Source organism: Oenanthe melanoleuca, chromosome 7 (assembly GCF_029582105.1).
Source record: "Oenanthe melanoleuca isolate GR-GAL-2019-014 chromosome 7, OMel1.0, whole genome shotgun sequence".
NCBI classification, from domain to species: domain Eukaryota; kingdom Metazoa; phylum Chordata; class Aves; order Passeriformes; family Muscicapidae; genus Oenanthe; species Oenanthe melanoleuca.
This window is the reverse complement of record NC_079341.1, coordinates 27,970,524-27,985,650: the sequence shown is the minus strand read 5'-3', so window position 1 is coordinate 27,985,650 and position 15,127 is coordinate 27,970,524. Positions and strand designations below refer to the sequence as shown.

Here is a 15,127-nt window from a genome sequence, read left to right as displayed (position 1 = left end):
TGGTGATAAAAATCTCATCATGGCTGGTGTGACCTCAGAGATGAACATTGCTGGAGCAAGGTTGGAGAGAGGGGATGTGGACATGGCTGGGATATGAGTAAAAGGAAGGGAAACCAGATGTTAACAAAGCACTGGGCACTGGGGGAGACTTCTGATTGCTGTGCACTGGCCTGAGCGATTTGTCAGCAGGGGAAGGTGGGCTGGAGCACAAGGGAAAACTCCTGACCCTGGAAAATAAATTACAGCCATGTGCAAGAGAGTGGGAAGATCCTGAGCTCAGAAGAGTTCTTAAATTCTTTTAGAAGTACTAAGCACCTTCTCTTTCTGAAAACCCGACCCTGAATGGCAAATGAACCCCCAAAAAGGGGTTGTGCTTGTACTTAAAGCAGCCAAAGGGGCCCTGCAGCTGTGCTTGTTCAGAGGCTTTTTCTCTTCACCCCACGGTGAGACCATGGTGGGTGCAGCAGCTCCTCTGGGGCCCTCCCTCTGCTCCTAGCAGGAAGGGTTGTTTTTTTCTGAGGGGCTGAATCCTGTGCAGAGCAGTGCCCAGGTCCAGGCAGGGCGAGAGCCACCTGCTGCTGTGTGTCCTGCAGATAAGGGAGTGTTGTGGGAGTGTTATGGGAGTGTTATTTGTCTTCCACCCTGTCTGCCTTTGGGGTTTTGTTCTTGGGGATCTCATTGTCTGGAAGAATCAGAGCTTTCAAAGGTAAATCTTCTGAAAAATTAAAATGCAAGCTCGATGCTGTTAATAAATCAGTCGTTGCAAATCCCAGGGGTTCAATTTTGAAACTACTTTGTGTTATAAAAGTGTTTTTTTTTGTTTTTGGACTTTTTTTAATCATGTCATTCTAAACCATGCAGACAGGCAGTGATCCCCTGATGGTGGCTAAACCATTGTTTGACCTCATTCCTTTTAAACCAGAGGACAAAATCAGTGATTCATGGAGGAGCCCATTGACAGAGCAGAACCTGCTCATGCAAAGGTCTGCCCAGCCCCAGGCTCAAGGACAAGGTTCTCATCAAAGGGATGCTAATAAAGGCTGTAAATCTGGCAATCAATTACATTAATTAGACAAGTAGGGGTGTCTCTGTGTGTTTCTTTAAATCTGTAATGACTCCAGATTCATTGCTCACTAGAGACTACAAGTGGGTAGGTCCTTATTCTGTCCCAGCAGATTGGTGTGAATTAATCTTTATTTGATTATTTTTTTTTCATTCCAGGGAAACACTGGCATTGTAATGGGCATGTTTCTGGTGTCCTTTGTCATTCTGGTTGCCCTGGTGACTGTCTTGTCTGGAATTGGGGTGTGTGAGAAGTGCAGCATTGGAAGTGGAGGAGTCTATGCCATGATTTCTACTGTCCTTGGAGGTCAAGTAGGGGGCACCATTGGCCTCCTTTACATTTTTGGCCAGGTAATTTTAAAAAGTTATCCAAAGCAAATTTGGAAACATTGCAATGCAGATATTAATCTTGTGCTGTCCTGCTGCAGAAAGTAATGTTTCAAGTACAGTGTGGGTGATGCTGCCCTGTGCTGGACAGCATGGGAGAGCAGCAGGGAGCACTCAGCTGCTCCCAGGGGCAAGGCTGTGCTTGGCAGTGTGCTGCTGGCATGGGTCACCCTGCTGGAGGTGTCTGGACAAGCCATGCAGGACACGTCCTCCCATCCCAAATCACCCCCACTGCCAGGACATGCCCTTGCTGGAGGGAGACTGGAATTAAATGAAGCAGGAGAGGTCAGGGTGGCCAAGCAAAGCTCAGAGAGTGGCTGTGCACTGGCAGGTTGGCTCCACATACCCTAAGGGATTGGGCAAGCCTCAGCTGCTTCTGTGGGAGCCTGCAGAAGGGGAGCTGGTGTGGAAGAAGGGCTGGGCAGGGGTAAGGGCCACAGCTAATTGACTTCTTGTGAGCCAAAAGTCACAGTTCTGGATTTTCTGAAAGGTCCCAAGCAGCCATCGTGGTGGTGGAGCACAAAAATACACAAGTAGTATACAAAAAGAATGGAAAATAATCCTTTAAACCTGCAGTAATTTAACCCTCTCCCCCCATAAAGATGTTATGAACAGTATAAAATGTGGTGAGCAGAGAAGCATTTTTATGGAGGTTTGTTTTTAACTGACTGGCTTACAGCAATCTCCAAAACCCCTTAACAGCCCCCAAACCAAAAATAATCCTCTCTTCTCCTTTCACTCCAGATTAAAAGCAAGTGTCCATAAAATATGAACTGAACCCACTTACAAGCCAAGATATGGAAATGGGCCACACATGAGAATCCTTCCTGTCATATTTTCCACTCCTGCTCTCCGAGAGGACCCTGTCTGGGAAAGCAATCAGCTTGCAGCCTGTCCTGAGGGTCGTAAAGCTGGGCTGCAGCAGCCCTGGCCCCTGCCTTGGCATCCCCTGTGCTCAGGGGCTGTGGGCTGGGAGCTGGCAACTCACTTAAAATCTCTTTGCTGCTCCTGGAAGCTGCTGCTGCCTTTCCTTTCTCAGCTGTGCTTTCTGCCCAGCGTGCTCTGCACCAGCTGCAGGCTGAGCCTCTGCTGCAGGATGCTCAGGGGGAGCTGTAGCCTCTGCCATAGGGCAACTGCTGCCAGGAATGGGGTGCTCCCTGGGGCAAGGGGGGAATGGCCACATGCTGCAGAGAAGGACTCAGGGTGTAGTTCCCCTGACCCAGGTGTCTGCCTGTGAGGGAAGTGAGTCCTCCAGGATCTCCAAGTTGGATGTGTCTGACTCTGAACATCTGAATGCCATCAACCTTGCTGAAAACCACACAAATCCTGCAGCTCCTGGGTGTGATCCAGGCTGTCCTGAGCACCCTCAGTGGAGCAGTGCTGGGTCTGTCCCAGGTGGGGATGTGCTCTTGCTGTCCTGGGTGGGGTTTTCTCCCTTCCAGCCCTGTGGGAGCTGCTCATCCCTCCTCTGTGGGTGGGGATGGTGGCTTGCAGGGTCACACCAGCCACACCAAATGCAGCTCTCTGCCCTGCCCTGCTTTTCCAGGGGTGCCATGCACTGGAAAGGATTATTGCTGAAATGTCAGCTAGTGGGAATTTCTGGAGGGAAGCCTCCTGGTGTTTTGCAGTGCTGTCCTGCAGGGTGTTTGCTGCCTGAGCCTGTGCTGCAGATGTCCTGTCCTGCAGGCTCTCTGCCACCTGGGCTGAGTGTGTGTCCTGTCCTGCTGCAAGGCAGCTTTCCTGGGAGCTCAGGGAGGCACAACTCACACAGTGTGCTCCCCCCAGAGCACAGGCTCCATTCTAGCAGTGAGGTGGGGAGCTGGGGAAACGTCAGAGTTTGCATCCAAACTAAACACAGAGTTAAAAATAACCCCCAGCAGGCAGTGAGGGGGGAAACAAACTGCTGCTCAGGCAGGTGTGAACTGGGACCCTTTTCTCCAGAGAAACAGAAGAAGGGAAGAAACAGAGAAGTTGACTCAGAAGAGCCCGTGTGGTTTCTCCTGGAGTGTTGATAGAGGGTGGATGTGACACTGGAACACCTGGGCTGCTGGCTCTGCTGCCTTGGCAGTGTGCTGTCTCACAGCAGTAAGGATCAGTCCCTGCAGGCCAGAGTAACAGCAAATGTCTGTCTGTCTGTCTGTCTGTCTGAACAGAGGCCCCCAGAGCCCAGCATGGGCGCTGTGGATCCCTGTTCTCCTGCAGGGCTCTCACAGAGCTGTGTCCCTCAGTGTGTTGCAGGTGCCATGTACATCACTGGCTTTGCAGAGTCCATTGCAGGTGTGCTGAGCCTCAGCAACATCTGGGCAGTGCGTGGCATCTCCCTGGCTGTCCTGCTGGGCCTGCTGGGAATCAACCTGGCTGGGGTCAAGTGGATCATCAGGCTCCAGCTCCTGCTGCTCTTCCTGCTGGCTGTCTCAACGCTGGACTTTGTCATTGGGTCCTTTACACATCTTGATCCAGGTAAAACTGGGCTCATGGCACTGGGGTCAGCAGGCATTAGCTCCCTGGGGTTCACTCCTTAGCTGTGCTTGTGCAGTGACACTCACCTGGACAGTGGGAGAGTTCAGAGCTTCCAGGTGTGTCCCCTGTCCTTTGTTGCTGATCTTTTAGAGACAAGCCATAATTTTGCAGGGAGTGTTTCCTGCAACTTCAGCATGACTGAAGATGCCTTATTAATTTAGGTGTTTAACCCCAGGACTGAGCTCTCAATTTGTGCTCCTGTTATGTTTCACTTGGAGGTTTTCTAACAACATAGAGCATCTGTGTTTGCAGCTCTTTGTGGCCTTCTGCTGACTAGCTCAGCATTGTGCCTGTGAAAATGGGGGATTGTGAGTTTGAGCTGTGGAGATCTTGTCCTGAGAGCTCTGAGGTCACTTAGACCCTGGCTGTGGGTCACTCTGCTGGCTCTGCTGCCCAGGGCTGTGCTGGGGATCCCAGGAGGGAGCTGGAGAGGGGAGGTGACTGCTGGGGTTTCAAGGACCCACAAATGGGAATTCTCCTGCCAACTTTTCCCAGACTGACTGCCCTGCAGTGCCAGCTCCAGCTCAGGCAAGGGGGAGGCTCAGGGCTGCTCACACCAAGCCCTGCTCCCTTTCTTCTGTCTGTGTGTTGGGAAGCACATCTCAGGGTTCTGCATTATGCCAATCCAGCAATAATGAAGTGCAATGAGCTGAGTAAACAGAAGGTGTCACCTTTTTCTTGGCTTCCTCTGTGTCCAGCAGCACCTTGAGGGGGTTGCAAGTGATCTACTAGAGTGAGTTTAAGGGAAGATCTTCATTTTTCACTGACAGCTGTGGTTCAGCAGGAGGTGTTGTGTGGCTACACAAGTGCCATTCATGCTGCTGTTTTATTTTGTGGTGTGCAAGGACAGTGGCATGGGGACAGGAGCAGCTGCTCCCCAGGCAGACAGAGCCTTATGGAAAGACATTCACACTTTATATTTAGCATGTAGGAAATGCCCCAAATGAGAGCCTGCCAAAGTTTCAGCAGTACATGTAAATGTGAATGAAGCAAGGACAGTTGTGTTGCTATGTTTTGCAGAGAAAGCAGGTGACCTGCTCCCAACAGCTGTGTTTCATAGGAAGCTGCTTTCTAGAGGAAACAGGGCTGGGGGGGGTGAGTTGTATTTTTGTTGTGCTCATAGTAGACCTTTCTAATAGCAGAGAAAAATGAATACTCGAGGTGAAACCTGTTTGTAGGAAAGTGAACATAGGATCAGAAGGTGAGAATTAAAGAAATACAAACATCAGCAGGACTCATGCTCAAGTGGAGGCCAATAGTTGTCTTTGATTTCTTCCACTGCCAAGCACTGTCATTTTCCTCTGACAGAAAATAGAGAAAGGAAGGGAAATGAGGTGGCTGAGCATTGCAGGAGACTGAAGAGAGGAGAACTCCCAGTGCATGGAAGGACATGGGGCTGATGGTGCCGGGTCCAGAGCAGTCCCTGGGGTGGGACCTGCTGCTGGCAGGGGACAGCTGTGGTTCACTGCCTCCCTGTGAGGCTGTGCTTTCCCTGCAGCCTGGGGGGGGGATCCTCCCGAGCCCTGCATTTCCCCAGAAGGCCTCTGAGTGGTGTGTCAGCACAAGGGTGAGCAGTGAGCCTCCTCACGCTGTGCTGCCCGCTCTCCCTGCACGGATGGACGGACGGACGGACGGACGGACGGACGGATGGATGCTGTCTCTTGGGATGGCACCCACCAGCAAAGCATCCCTCCTGCAGGTCCCTGCAGCTCCAGCCTCCAGAGCCAGCTGAGGACCATGGCAGGGTGCAGTGCACCAAAGCCCAGCAGCAGGGGAAGCATTTGGGACTCCTCTGGGGTGGGCATTCCTCTGCTGAGCTCTCCACAGCCCTCAGGAGTGTGCAGCTGTTTTCAGATTGGTTCTGTGGCTGCAGCAGGGGCTGAGATGCAAAGGCAGCATGCAGGGTGAGGTGGTTTTGAGCTGTGAGCTGACAGCTTGCCTGGGTCGTGTCCTTGTTTTATGGCAGTTTATGGGTTTCAGTTCACAGCCTTGGGTCTCAGTCTCTGACCCTGTAAAATGGGCCTCGTGCAGTCATCCTGCCTTTTCCCTCACTTCACATTTCCAAGTGCTGCACACGTACCAGAGGACTGCACATCTGCCAAGCAGCAGTTAGTTGAATTTAGATAATCTCCAGGAATGCCTGTCCATCTCGAAGGTCTCAGCTGGCTGCCTTTGTGTGGCTGGGCTGGGTGGAGTCCCCTGCTCTTCTCCCATTCCCGCAGCTCACGCCCAGGCACACACCAACTCGGATATTGTCCAAGCACTCACTCCCTTCCTGTGGTTTGCCTTTATTTTTAGTCTGAGGATGGAGCATGTTTACACAAAAGGGGGCTTCTCAGCAGGGCTTCCTGCTGCTCTTTCTCCTTTTTTTTTTTTCCTCTCTCTCGCTGTGGCTGGGTCCTGCTCCAAGAGCCAGCTGGGCTCCTGCAGGCAGGAGCTGGGGCTGGAGGAGCTGAGTGGCTCCAGCAGACAGGGAGTGCTCTGGTCACTTGTTCAGGTGCTGCTGACCCCTCTGGGCCTGCCAGCCTTTTGCTACCAGGCTACCCTGCCCCTCTCCTGGCCCCCAGGGCTTTTGCTCCTTTCCACAGGCTGCCTGCAGGGTGGGGTGGGACTGGCTGATTTTTTGGAGTTGGTCCTGAATCCTCCCTTGGCTTCAGCTGGCACTTCCCCTGGGGCTTGGTCACAGTCCCAGGCTGGGATCTCTGCTAAGGGTGGGCAGAGGGGCTCCCTGTTCTGTCTGAAAACCAGCCTCCTGGAGCTGTCTCTGGCTACTCACCTTAAAATTCAGTCCCTTCTCCAGAAACAGAGACCCCATTGCTCCTTCCTTCAGACAGGAGACACCCCTATTCCCTTTCTCCCTAGGCACAGGTTAGTGTTTTTAGCAAACCTAGCACAGGTGAATTGAAATCAGTCAGTGCTCGACTTGTTAATCCATCACCAAGACCCAGCACTTGCTACAGATTTTCACAGTAGCAATGCAGGGTTATTTTAGCTTGTGCATGTCTGTATTTTAATGAAGATTTTCAAAATCAACCTGAGTTATTTTGGGAGGAGCAGTGAAAGTAGAGGAGAGGATGCTCCTCTCCCTGACCAGCTCCTCAGAACAGCATGTGAAACTTTTTGGCCTTTTCACATCCTGAGCATTAGAGTCACGGAAAAAAAGAAGATAAGCCATCCGTTAATGCCACTATTTTATTTTCCTAGCATATCTCTGCTAATTTTTGTGTAGGGTGACTCCCAAATACTCCCTTTCAACGAGGCGCCTGCTTTCCTGTTTTGGCAGTGGCTCCCAGGTGCCCTGTGGAAGCAGAGCTCATGGGAGGGGATCACTGGGAGCAGGGCTGCTGTTAATTTGGTTGTGCTTTGATGGGCAGATGAAAGGAATCACAATGTGAGCAAAAGAGGCCCAACAACAGCCTCTTAAATGCTTGCTGGGGGGAAAAAATAAATGATCTTGTTAGTAATTCAGTAATTGTGTCCCCTTGGGCTGGGATTCCCCTGTCCTGCAGATGGTACCACGTGGCTGGGGTGAGCGTGGAGCTTGGCTGTGTGGGGCTGAACCCCTCTCCTCAGGCTGGGAAGTCTGGGTACTTCATTTCCCAGGGATGCAGGGAGGCTTGAAAGGCACATTGCTGTCAGGGTGCCTCTGCTTGGGATTATTTTCCATGCAAACCACATCCTTTATGTCACCTGCTTGGGTTTCAGCTTCACAGAGCCGCTCACACAGAGCCTAGAAAACTCATTTATCATCTTCATTTATTCCTCTGAGGACAAGTGCCTTGGAGGATTCATCCCCTCCAATGTTCTATGGCCAAGCTGGGGTGCTGATGCTGTCCTGTGGGTACCACTGGTGAGGATCTGTGGGAGAGGAGTTTTACCTGGAGCTGCTCCAGCAGAGAGGGAACCTGCAATGGTTGAAGTGATTTATGTGTATAGACACTCAAATGCTGCCTCTGGGGCTTTGAGGGACTGAATTAATTAAAAATTTTCCCACAGATTGAATATGAAAGCGCTCAAAGCATCCTAGTCAGGGGCTTCTGCTTGGCCCTGGGTTGTTTTATTTTATTTTTGGGCACCAGGGGTGTGCCCCAATATCATAAGAGAGGGTGCAGGAAGGATGTGTGTGACAGAAGATGATCTGCAGCAAATCCCAGAGGCTTTATCCAGACTGGTTGCTGACTTCCTGGCCTGAGACACATCTGGAAACTGGCATCAAATCCCAAGTAGAAATCACTGTGCAAGCAGCAGCAGAAAAAAAAAAAAATAAAATCCCACTTTGCTACTGAACAAGGTACACACCGTGGTGAATAAAGGCAGGAGGCTGCTAATACACTCTTTATTTATTAAAAAACATGGGATTGCTTTTCCCAGGTTTTTCCAATTATAGTGCATTGAATGGCCCTGACATCACTCTTGAGTCAGGGCCAGCCTATTCAACAGTCTGGCTAAGACATTTATTAACTGGTTACCTGCCAATTGTCTGGGCTAGGAGCTGCAGGACAGATGTGTTTTGGAAAGTGATAACATTGTTAGAGGCCTTATTTAGATAGTGAGAGGAAAGCTACACCAGCTCCTCTGAAGTAGGTGTTTAAGGCAGTTTATTTAGAAGAAAAGCCAGACTGGTTATGTTGAGATGTGACTGCTGCCCTGGTTGTAGGTAGGCTTTCAGGGTGTTTCCTTGCTGGAGGACTCCCAGCAGCAGGGCTGATTGAGGAGCAGCAGTCTCTGCTGCTGGCAGATGCTCAGGTGCCAGCACAGCTGCTGCAGCCCGGGCTGGGACTGGCACCCCTGTGTCCCTGCTCTGCCAGACCAGGCAGGATTCCTGAGCCCCAGGGCATCTCCCAGGAGAGGATAAAGAGGGGAGGAGGGTCCCACCCTCCTGCACCTCCTGGGCTGCTCTGGGGATGGATGCCTTGTGCATCCAGTCTGCTCCTCAACATTTCCAGTGATGGATCCTTTGCTGCATCCTTGGGGACCCTGCCCTAGTCACAGCTATCCCAGGCTAACCCCTCTTCCTGCAGCCTCAACCCTCTGGTCTGGCTCTCTTGGGGGCTTGGCACAATCTGGTGTCCTTCCTTTTTGCATTAAACCACCTTGCTTGGAAAATTCTGGTGCTCTTCAGCCTTCCCTTCCCTGGGCTGCTCCACCTGAGTGGCCAAGGGGTGAGCAGCCCTCTGCCCTCCTCTGTGCTGCTGAGGATGAGGAGGGTGCTGGCCTCCCTGGAGCCCTAAAAGGAGCCACTGAATGGTGCTGCCAGGGACTGGCTGGCCCAGCTCCATTCCTGGAGCCAGGAGAAGGTTTGCTGAGGTTGTTACAGGTTTAAACTTGCTCAGTAGGTAATGGATTTCCTGATGTACACAGGAGGTTTTGTACACATTGATTTAACCTGTAATTTCTTTGCTGTTCCCCTGCAAAGCAATGCTAAGCTCATCTTCCTAGAACTTGTAAATAAATCCTGAAATATCTTGGCTGGCTTTGTTCCCTGCTGGACTTCTCCTTCATGTGGTCTTTCCCCATCCATTCCTCCCATAAAACCTCCTGTGCAGGCTCTCCTTGTCTAATGCTAGTGAACTAATAAAGCTGACTGGTTTGAGGAAGATGTACATCATCCCACAATCTCTCCCTCTGTCCCCATTGCTGTGTTTAGATGGGACAGCTTTATTTAACTGCATTGATTCTTTTTTCTCTTTTTTTTTTTTTTTTTTTGGTGCCACCATATAAAAGATTTCAAATTATGGATCTATTTTACCTCTTCTTTTTTTTTTTTTTTATTCCCCCAGTGTTTAATTCCAGTCACAGTTCAGCTGTGCCCTGAATCAGCTTTCCTTATTTAGGAATTTAATTTATTAATATAATTTCTTGATATTAGATTCTTCCTCCATCCACTTCACTTCTAGTTTGCATTCTTCTCCTAAGCTAAAGAGAAAACTTTGTGTGGGAAATAGGTCCTTATCTACTGTTCATCCTCTTTCCTGGCTTGTGCTAAAAAGTTTTGGCCTTTTTTTTGTCTGTAAGTAAGGGATTTTATCCTGCTTGTACCTTCACTAACCTGGATAGTGGGTCAGTAGTTCTTTCTGGTTTTCTTTTTCACTTGAAGGGGGAAATGCATCCATTGAAAAATTGATTTTTTTTTGTAGGGAAAATGCATTCCATGAATATGAATTCAATTCTATGAATTCAGTTAATAGTTTCAAACAAGCAAACAAAAAAAAATCCTTTTAGGTGACAGCCTTTCCAAAATCAAACACTGATTGGTTTGATTTTCATTCTGAAGCCAGACTTAAGGCTGTAGCTGTGTGTGTGTTGCGTGTAGAGGATAATGAAAACCTTCCAAAATGAAAAACAAACTGTAATTTTAGACACAAAATCAAAAGTAAACAAAAGGAATAGTTTTCCCTTGAAGTACTGTTGTCATATGGATAATATATCCATAATTTATTATGGGAAGCAGGGAGTATGGGGTGCTGTAGCCATGAGGATGGCAGAAGACTCGTGGCAGGATCTGGTGGATTAAGTTACATCATCTTTCCTTTGAAAGATGGGGATTTGATCAGCATGGATTGGGCTTTGTCCCAAACAACACACAGGGTGGCTCTGAGGTGGAGGGGAGGTCACTCCAAGAATCCAAAGGTTTTGTGTCATCACCACTGAACTGCCACTCATTTTCCTCCAATTGTTGTGCCTTGACTCAGCCTAAATCCTGATCTCTCCAGCCTAGGACCTTTCACTGGAGAAGTTCTTCAGAGCTTCCCCCAGCTGGGCACTCTGGGCATGACTTCAAGAAATTACTGTAATTGATAATGACACCCCATTGATGAAAACTATTTTCCTAGAAGAAGGATGGAGCAAGGGACACTGTACTTCTTGTCCTCTTTGCAATGAATAAAATAATTTTGCCAGCAGGTTTGAATACAACTGAACAAGCCAAGCTGAAAATACCACATAAAAAAAATAGTAGTGGAAGGATTTATATATTACAGTAAGTCTGGTGCTTAGCATTAAATAATGCAAAACATAAGAAGAATTTAAAAAGTTGAAACACCTGTGTTAAAATCTCTTACTTTTTTTTTCTCCTTAACCAGAATTTCAGAGTTTCTAATTGCAGAAAATGTTCATTTTTTTGGCTTTCCTTTTTTTTTTTTTTTTTAATTATTAAACCCCACCAACCTGTAGAGACAGAGTAAGTGTCAAACACCTCTACTGTCTACTTCCACGGGCACATTCCTAAGTTCTGCTTTATTGAAGCAGTGCTTGTGTGATGATGAGCTGCCCCTGCAGGCTCTGAGTGTGCTCTTGTGTACATTCATGGTTTTCCACTTTCCTGAGAAGCTGAGGCAGAGATAAAGCAGGCACATGGGGAGTTGGCAGAAATCAGCATTTCCTCCCACCCTGTGCAGTCCTGCAGGAGATGTGGTGTGGCTGGGGGGAGCAGAGGCTAGCTCCTGATCTGGGAGAGGTGATGGCATCCTGCAAGTGAAAATTGCTCCATTAGCTAAAGACAAACATCAGAGGCAGGTTTTAGCAGCTCCCTTTGTTTATTCTGCCTTTTTTGCTATTTTTAGCTGCTGTCCAGCACCCAGTAGTGCAGGTCCACTGGCTTTAGGGAGAGGAGGTGCTTGTGCTCTGTTGTCTGGGATGCTCCACGAGGGGATGGGGGTGCAGGTACCAAAGAGGATAAATACCTAAAGTGATGATAGCCCTGAGCAGGCTTTTTTTGGGTTTTCTCAAACAGATTGGCCCTGGCACTGCTGTTCCAGCCCTTCCTGCCCTGCTGAGGGTATTCAGAGCAGAGATCCCATATCCTCCCATGCCTGCTCTAACACAGCAACCATTGCCCTGGCTTCTGAGTGACACCCAAACTCCCCAGGGTTTGTCTGTTGGTGGGGATGCACAGGTGCCGTGGTTTTTGGGAGAGGGCTGGTGGTGGGATCCCCCAGAGCAGCAGGAAGCTGTATTGTGTGCTGACTTTAAACAGGAGGTTTGGGAGATCAGCTCTGGAGCAGAAAACAGGGACTCGGGAGGAACAAACACTCGCTGCTTCAGAAGGGCGGTGATTTCCTTTTGGGTAAACACGTCATTAATCTCAGGGAGCACATTCTTTTCCATCAAGAGATAAGGGATTCGAGTTGCCTTTCTCAGGGCTTGGCCTTTTTAGATTGTTTTAACTGTGGCTTTCACTCCTTCAATTACAGGCTGTATATACTCTCTCTTTTTTAGGTTTGCTGGCTTTATTGTGGGTGCAGTGAAAGTACTGGGCAGGGGAACTCCTTCCCTGCTTCCTTTAAATTTACTCTAATCCTTCCTCCCCACCACCCTCTTGCCAAACTTTTTTCCTGCTAAAACCTGTCTGTTTTTTGCTGCTTGCAGCTCTGAGGAATTTGAAACGAAGGTGTGGTATTTGTCCTGGTTCATGAAACAATCTCCCTGGTTCTGATGGTAAAATAGGAGCTTATTTGATCACAAGTGGAAAAACAGCAATGAGCTTCTCTCCCCACCCTGGCTGCCTCTTGCTGCTCAGCTTTGGTTTGTCCCTTTTGGGGGCCCTTTTGGCTTGCTGTGAGGTGTGGGGTGATGCTGGCTGTGGCAATTTTCAGCTGGGCCTGACATATGAGGTCACAGCAGTGGCAGAGGTGCTGCTTTTCCTTCTGCTCCCTGTGGCTTGGGGTCTGTGGTCACTCTGAGCTCTTTTGATCATTAATGTATTTAACTGGCATTTAGGGATGAAATTACAGAGAGAATTGAATCCCTTTGCATTCTTACTTCTTCTTCCCAATACTTTCTGCTAGCATGCCAACAGCAACATGGGTTGGGGTGGGGTAGAGCAGCAGCTGAGCTCCCACATCCTGCATCTCTCAGTGCCCTGGCAGCTCAGGCAGATCCCTGCAGCCTCTCTGCACTGTCAGTGTGGCCACATGCTGATGTGTTAATTGTGTAATAGCTTCATTTTTATCACTGCATAATCACTGACCTGCATGGGTCCAACACAGAAATTCCTCTCTATTTTTCTCCCTTGCCTAGTTTAGGAGTCTTAAAGCACAAATACTGAGGCTGTGGGAGCTGCCTGCAGGCAGGATGTGGCCCTGAAGACTGAGATGAAGCAAAGTCATGACATCATTTGTGACATATGGGGGGAATGATCCTGTGTTTGCTCTTCTCCATCTGGGCTGGGCTGCACATGCTCCATCTCCAGCTATGGAGCTGTGCTGCTTGCCACGAGTCCAGTGTGGAGCTGATGTGCTCCTGGCTTGCAGGAAATGTGCTCTGCTCCATGCTGGCTCCCATGGCACAGGCATTGCCCTGGAGCTGCAGAAAAGGGCAGCCTGGCCTTGGTGCATGTGGTCCCCTGGGTGGGCGAGTCCAGCAGCAGCTGACAGAAGGCAGAGGCATCAGTCTCATCAGTTTGTCCCATCTCCTCAAGCTCTGCTTCCCTGCAGCTCTTCTCTTTTCCTTCTGCTTCTTCCCAGTCTTTCAGCCAAAACCTGTCTATCCAAAGGTGAAGCAGGAGATGTCCTGGAAGGTGTTAAAACACTTTTGTTCTCCTGTACAAGTTCAGCAAAGGTCATGTTTATTCTCTATTCTTGTCAGTGCGGCTCTGCTGCTCAAAACCCTCTGCTTCCGTGACTCATCAGTTCCCTCACCATTCTCTTGGAGAACTGGGACTTTCTGGTGAAAATCTGTTCATGCATCCCTCAGGTTGAGTGTCAGCCCACAGCAAGATGAGCAGTAGACTGGCAGCATGAGAAAACCACCACACTGTCCTCTCTCCACCTCCAGCATTGCTGCCCTCTGCCTGTTTCCCTTCCCACCCTTTCCATGTGTTCCTCATCCATTTCTGCCTGCACCTGACCTGTACCAGGCTGGCAGCAGTAGGGCAGTGCCTGGGATCAGCAGTGGTAGTGTTGCACTTGCCTGGGAAAAAATATTGTGAGGACCTTGGGAGCTGGAGCTGGGGAGTTGCGGAGGCATGGCCACAGAAACAGCCCAGCCTTGGAAGAGCCAGGGAATGGGATTTTTAATGTTGGTGCTAAATGAGCCCAAACACAGGGAGCCAGGTGTGTGCATGGAGGGATGTGGGGGCTTGTGAGGGCACTGCTTTGATTGATTTATTTTTCATTCTGCTGGGGAAGGTGATTCAAGTGTTACTCATGACTGTGGTGCCCTCTTCATGCCTCTTTGATTGTACCAATCCACTGGAGAGGTTTGCACCATTTTCAGTGCCCACTGCTGGGTGTGCTGGATGTCACTGCAGGGCTGGGGCTGTGGTCAGCTGGACTAATGACATTTTTGGGCACATCCAGCACTTCACTGAGGAAATCCAGAGCCACCCAGAAGGTGGCTGTGTTGGTGCACAGCATCTTTCAGAACAGTTGCACCAAATGATCCTGTACTTGTTGCCTGAAGTTCAATTTCAGTGTGTGCATACCGTGGGCAAGGGGGGAACACAAAGATAAAGTCCTTGGGGTTTTAGCAACATTTGTGGCTTTGCACCCATCTCTGCTCATCCACAGTTCCTATGTGGATGGTTAATCCTCTGAATCTTCAGCTGCACACTGAGATGCTGAAAAACCTATTGGTGGTGGTGCTTTGGCATCCAAATTCTACTTCATTTAAGCCAAGCATGCCTAACTTTCCTTTGACAAGTGAAGATGCTGCTCTTGTGTGATAAGCTATGGGTAATGTGTGTGTTTGGGGGAGTTTGGTCATCACCAGACTACAGGTGAGCTTATTCTGCAGGCTGGAGAAGAATTTGTATTTCAGGGGCTTTTGAGGGGAGAATTTCACTCCTTCCCTGCTGCAGAGCACTCCAACCTGTGTAGGAATTAATTTGGCTTGGGACACCCAACAGCCACCTGACAGACCACAACCTCTGGGAGTCACCAGCCTGACAGGGCTTGACTTGCCCGTGGGGGAGTCAACAGCTCAGAGGTTCTGGGCTTGCACCTTGCCCTTGGCTAAGGGTTTGGAGGAGGAAAATGTAAGCATGTGGTTGGTGAGGAGTGGAATTTTATCTTACTGCAGAGATGTGTGTTCAGATGAGGATGGCAGCTGTGGGACCAGGCTGTGAGGACTGTTCCTCTTTTCTCCACAGTGGTGTGCCCAGATGTCTCCAGCACCCACACCAGGACCTTCTGGGTGTGTGCTTGGACTGGCATCCAAG

At 49.5% G+C, this 15,127-nt stretch overlaps 1 protein-coding gene across 4 annotated transcripts in view; it reads left to right on the top strand.

Moving 5' to 3' along the window:
* SLC12A8 (solute carrier family 12 member 8) overlaps window positions 1–15,127 on the top strand; it is a 48,015-nt gene that overhangs the window by 6,196 nt on the left and 26,692 nt on the right. For all 4 annotated transcript variants that reach the window (XM_056496524.1, XM_056496525.1, XM_056496526.1 and 1 more), the window contains exons 4-5: window positions 1,222–1,413; window positions 3,678–3,909. In XM_056496524.1, coding sequence (XP_056352499.1) covers window positions 1,222–1,413; window positions 3,678–3,909 — 424 coding nt within the window. The remainder of the gene's footprint in view (window positions 1–1,221; window positions 1,414–3,677; window positions 3,910–15,127) is intronic.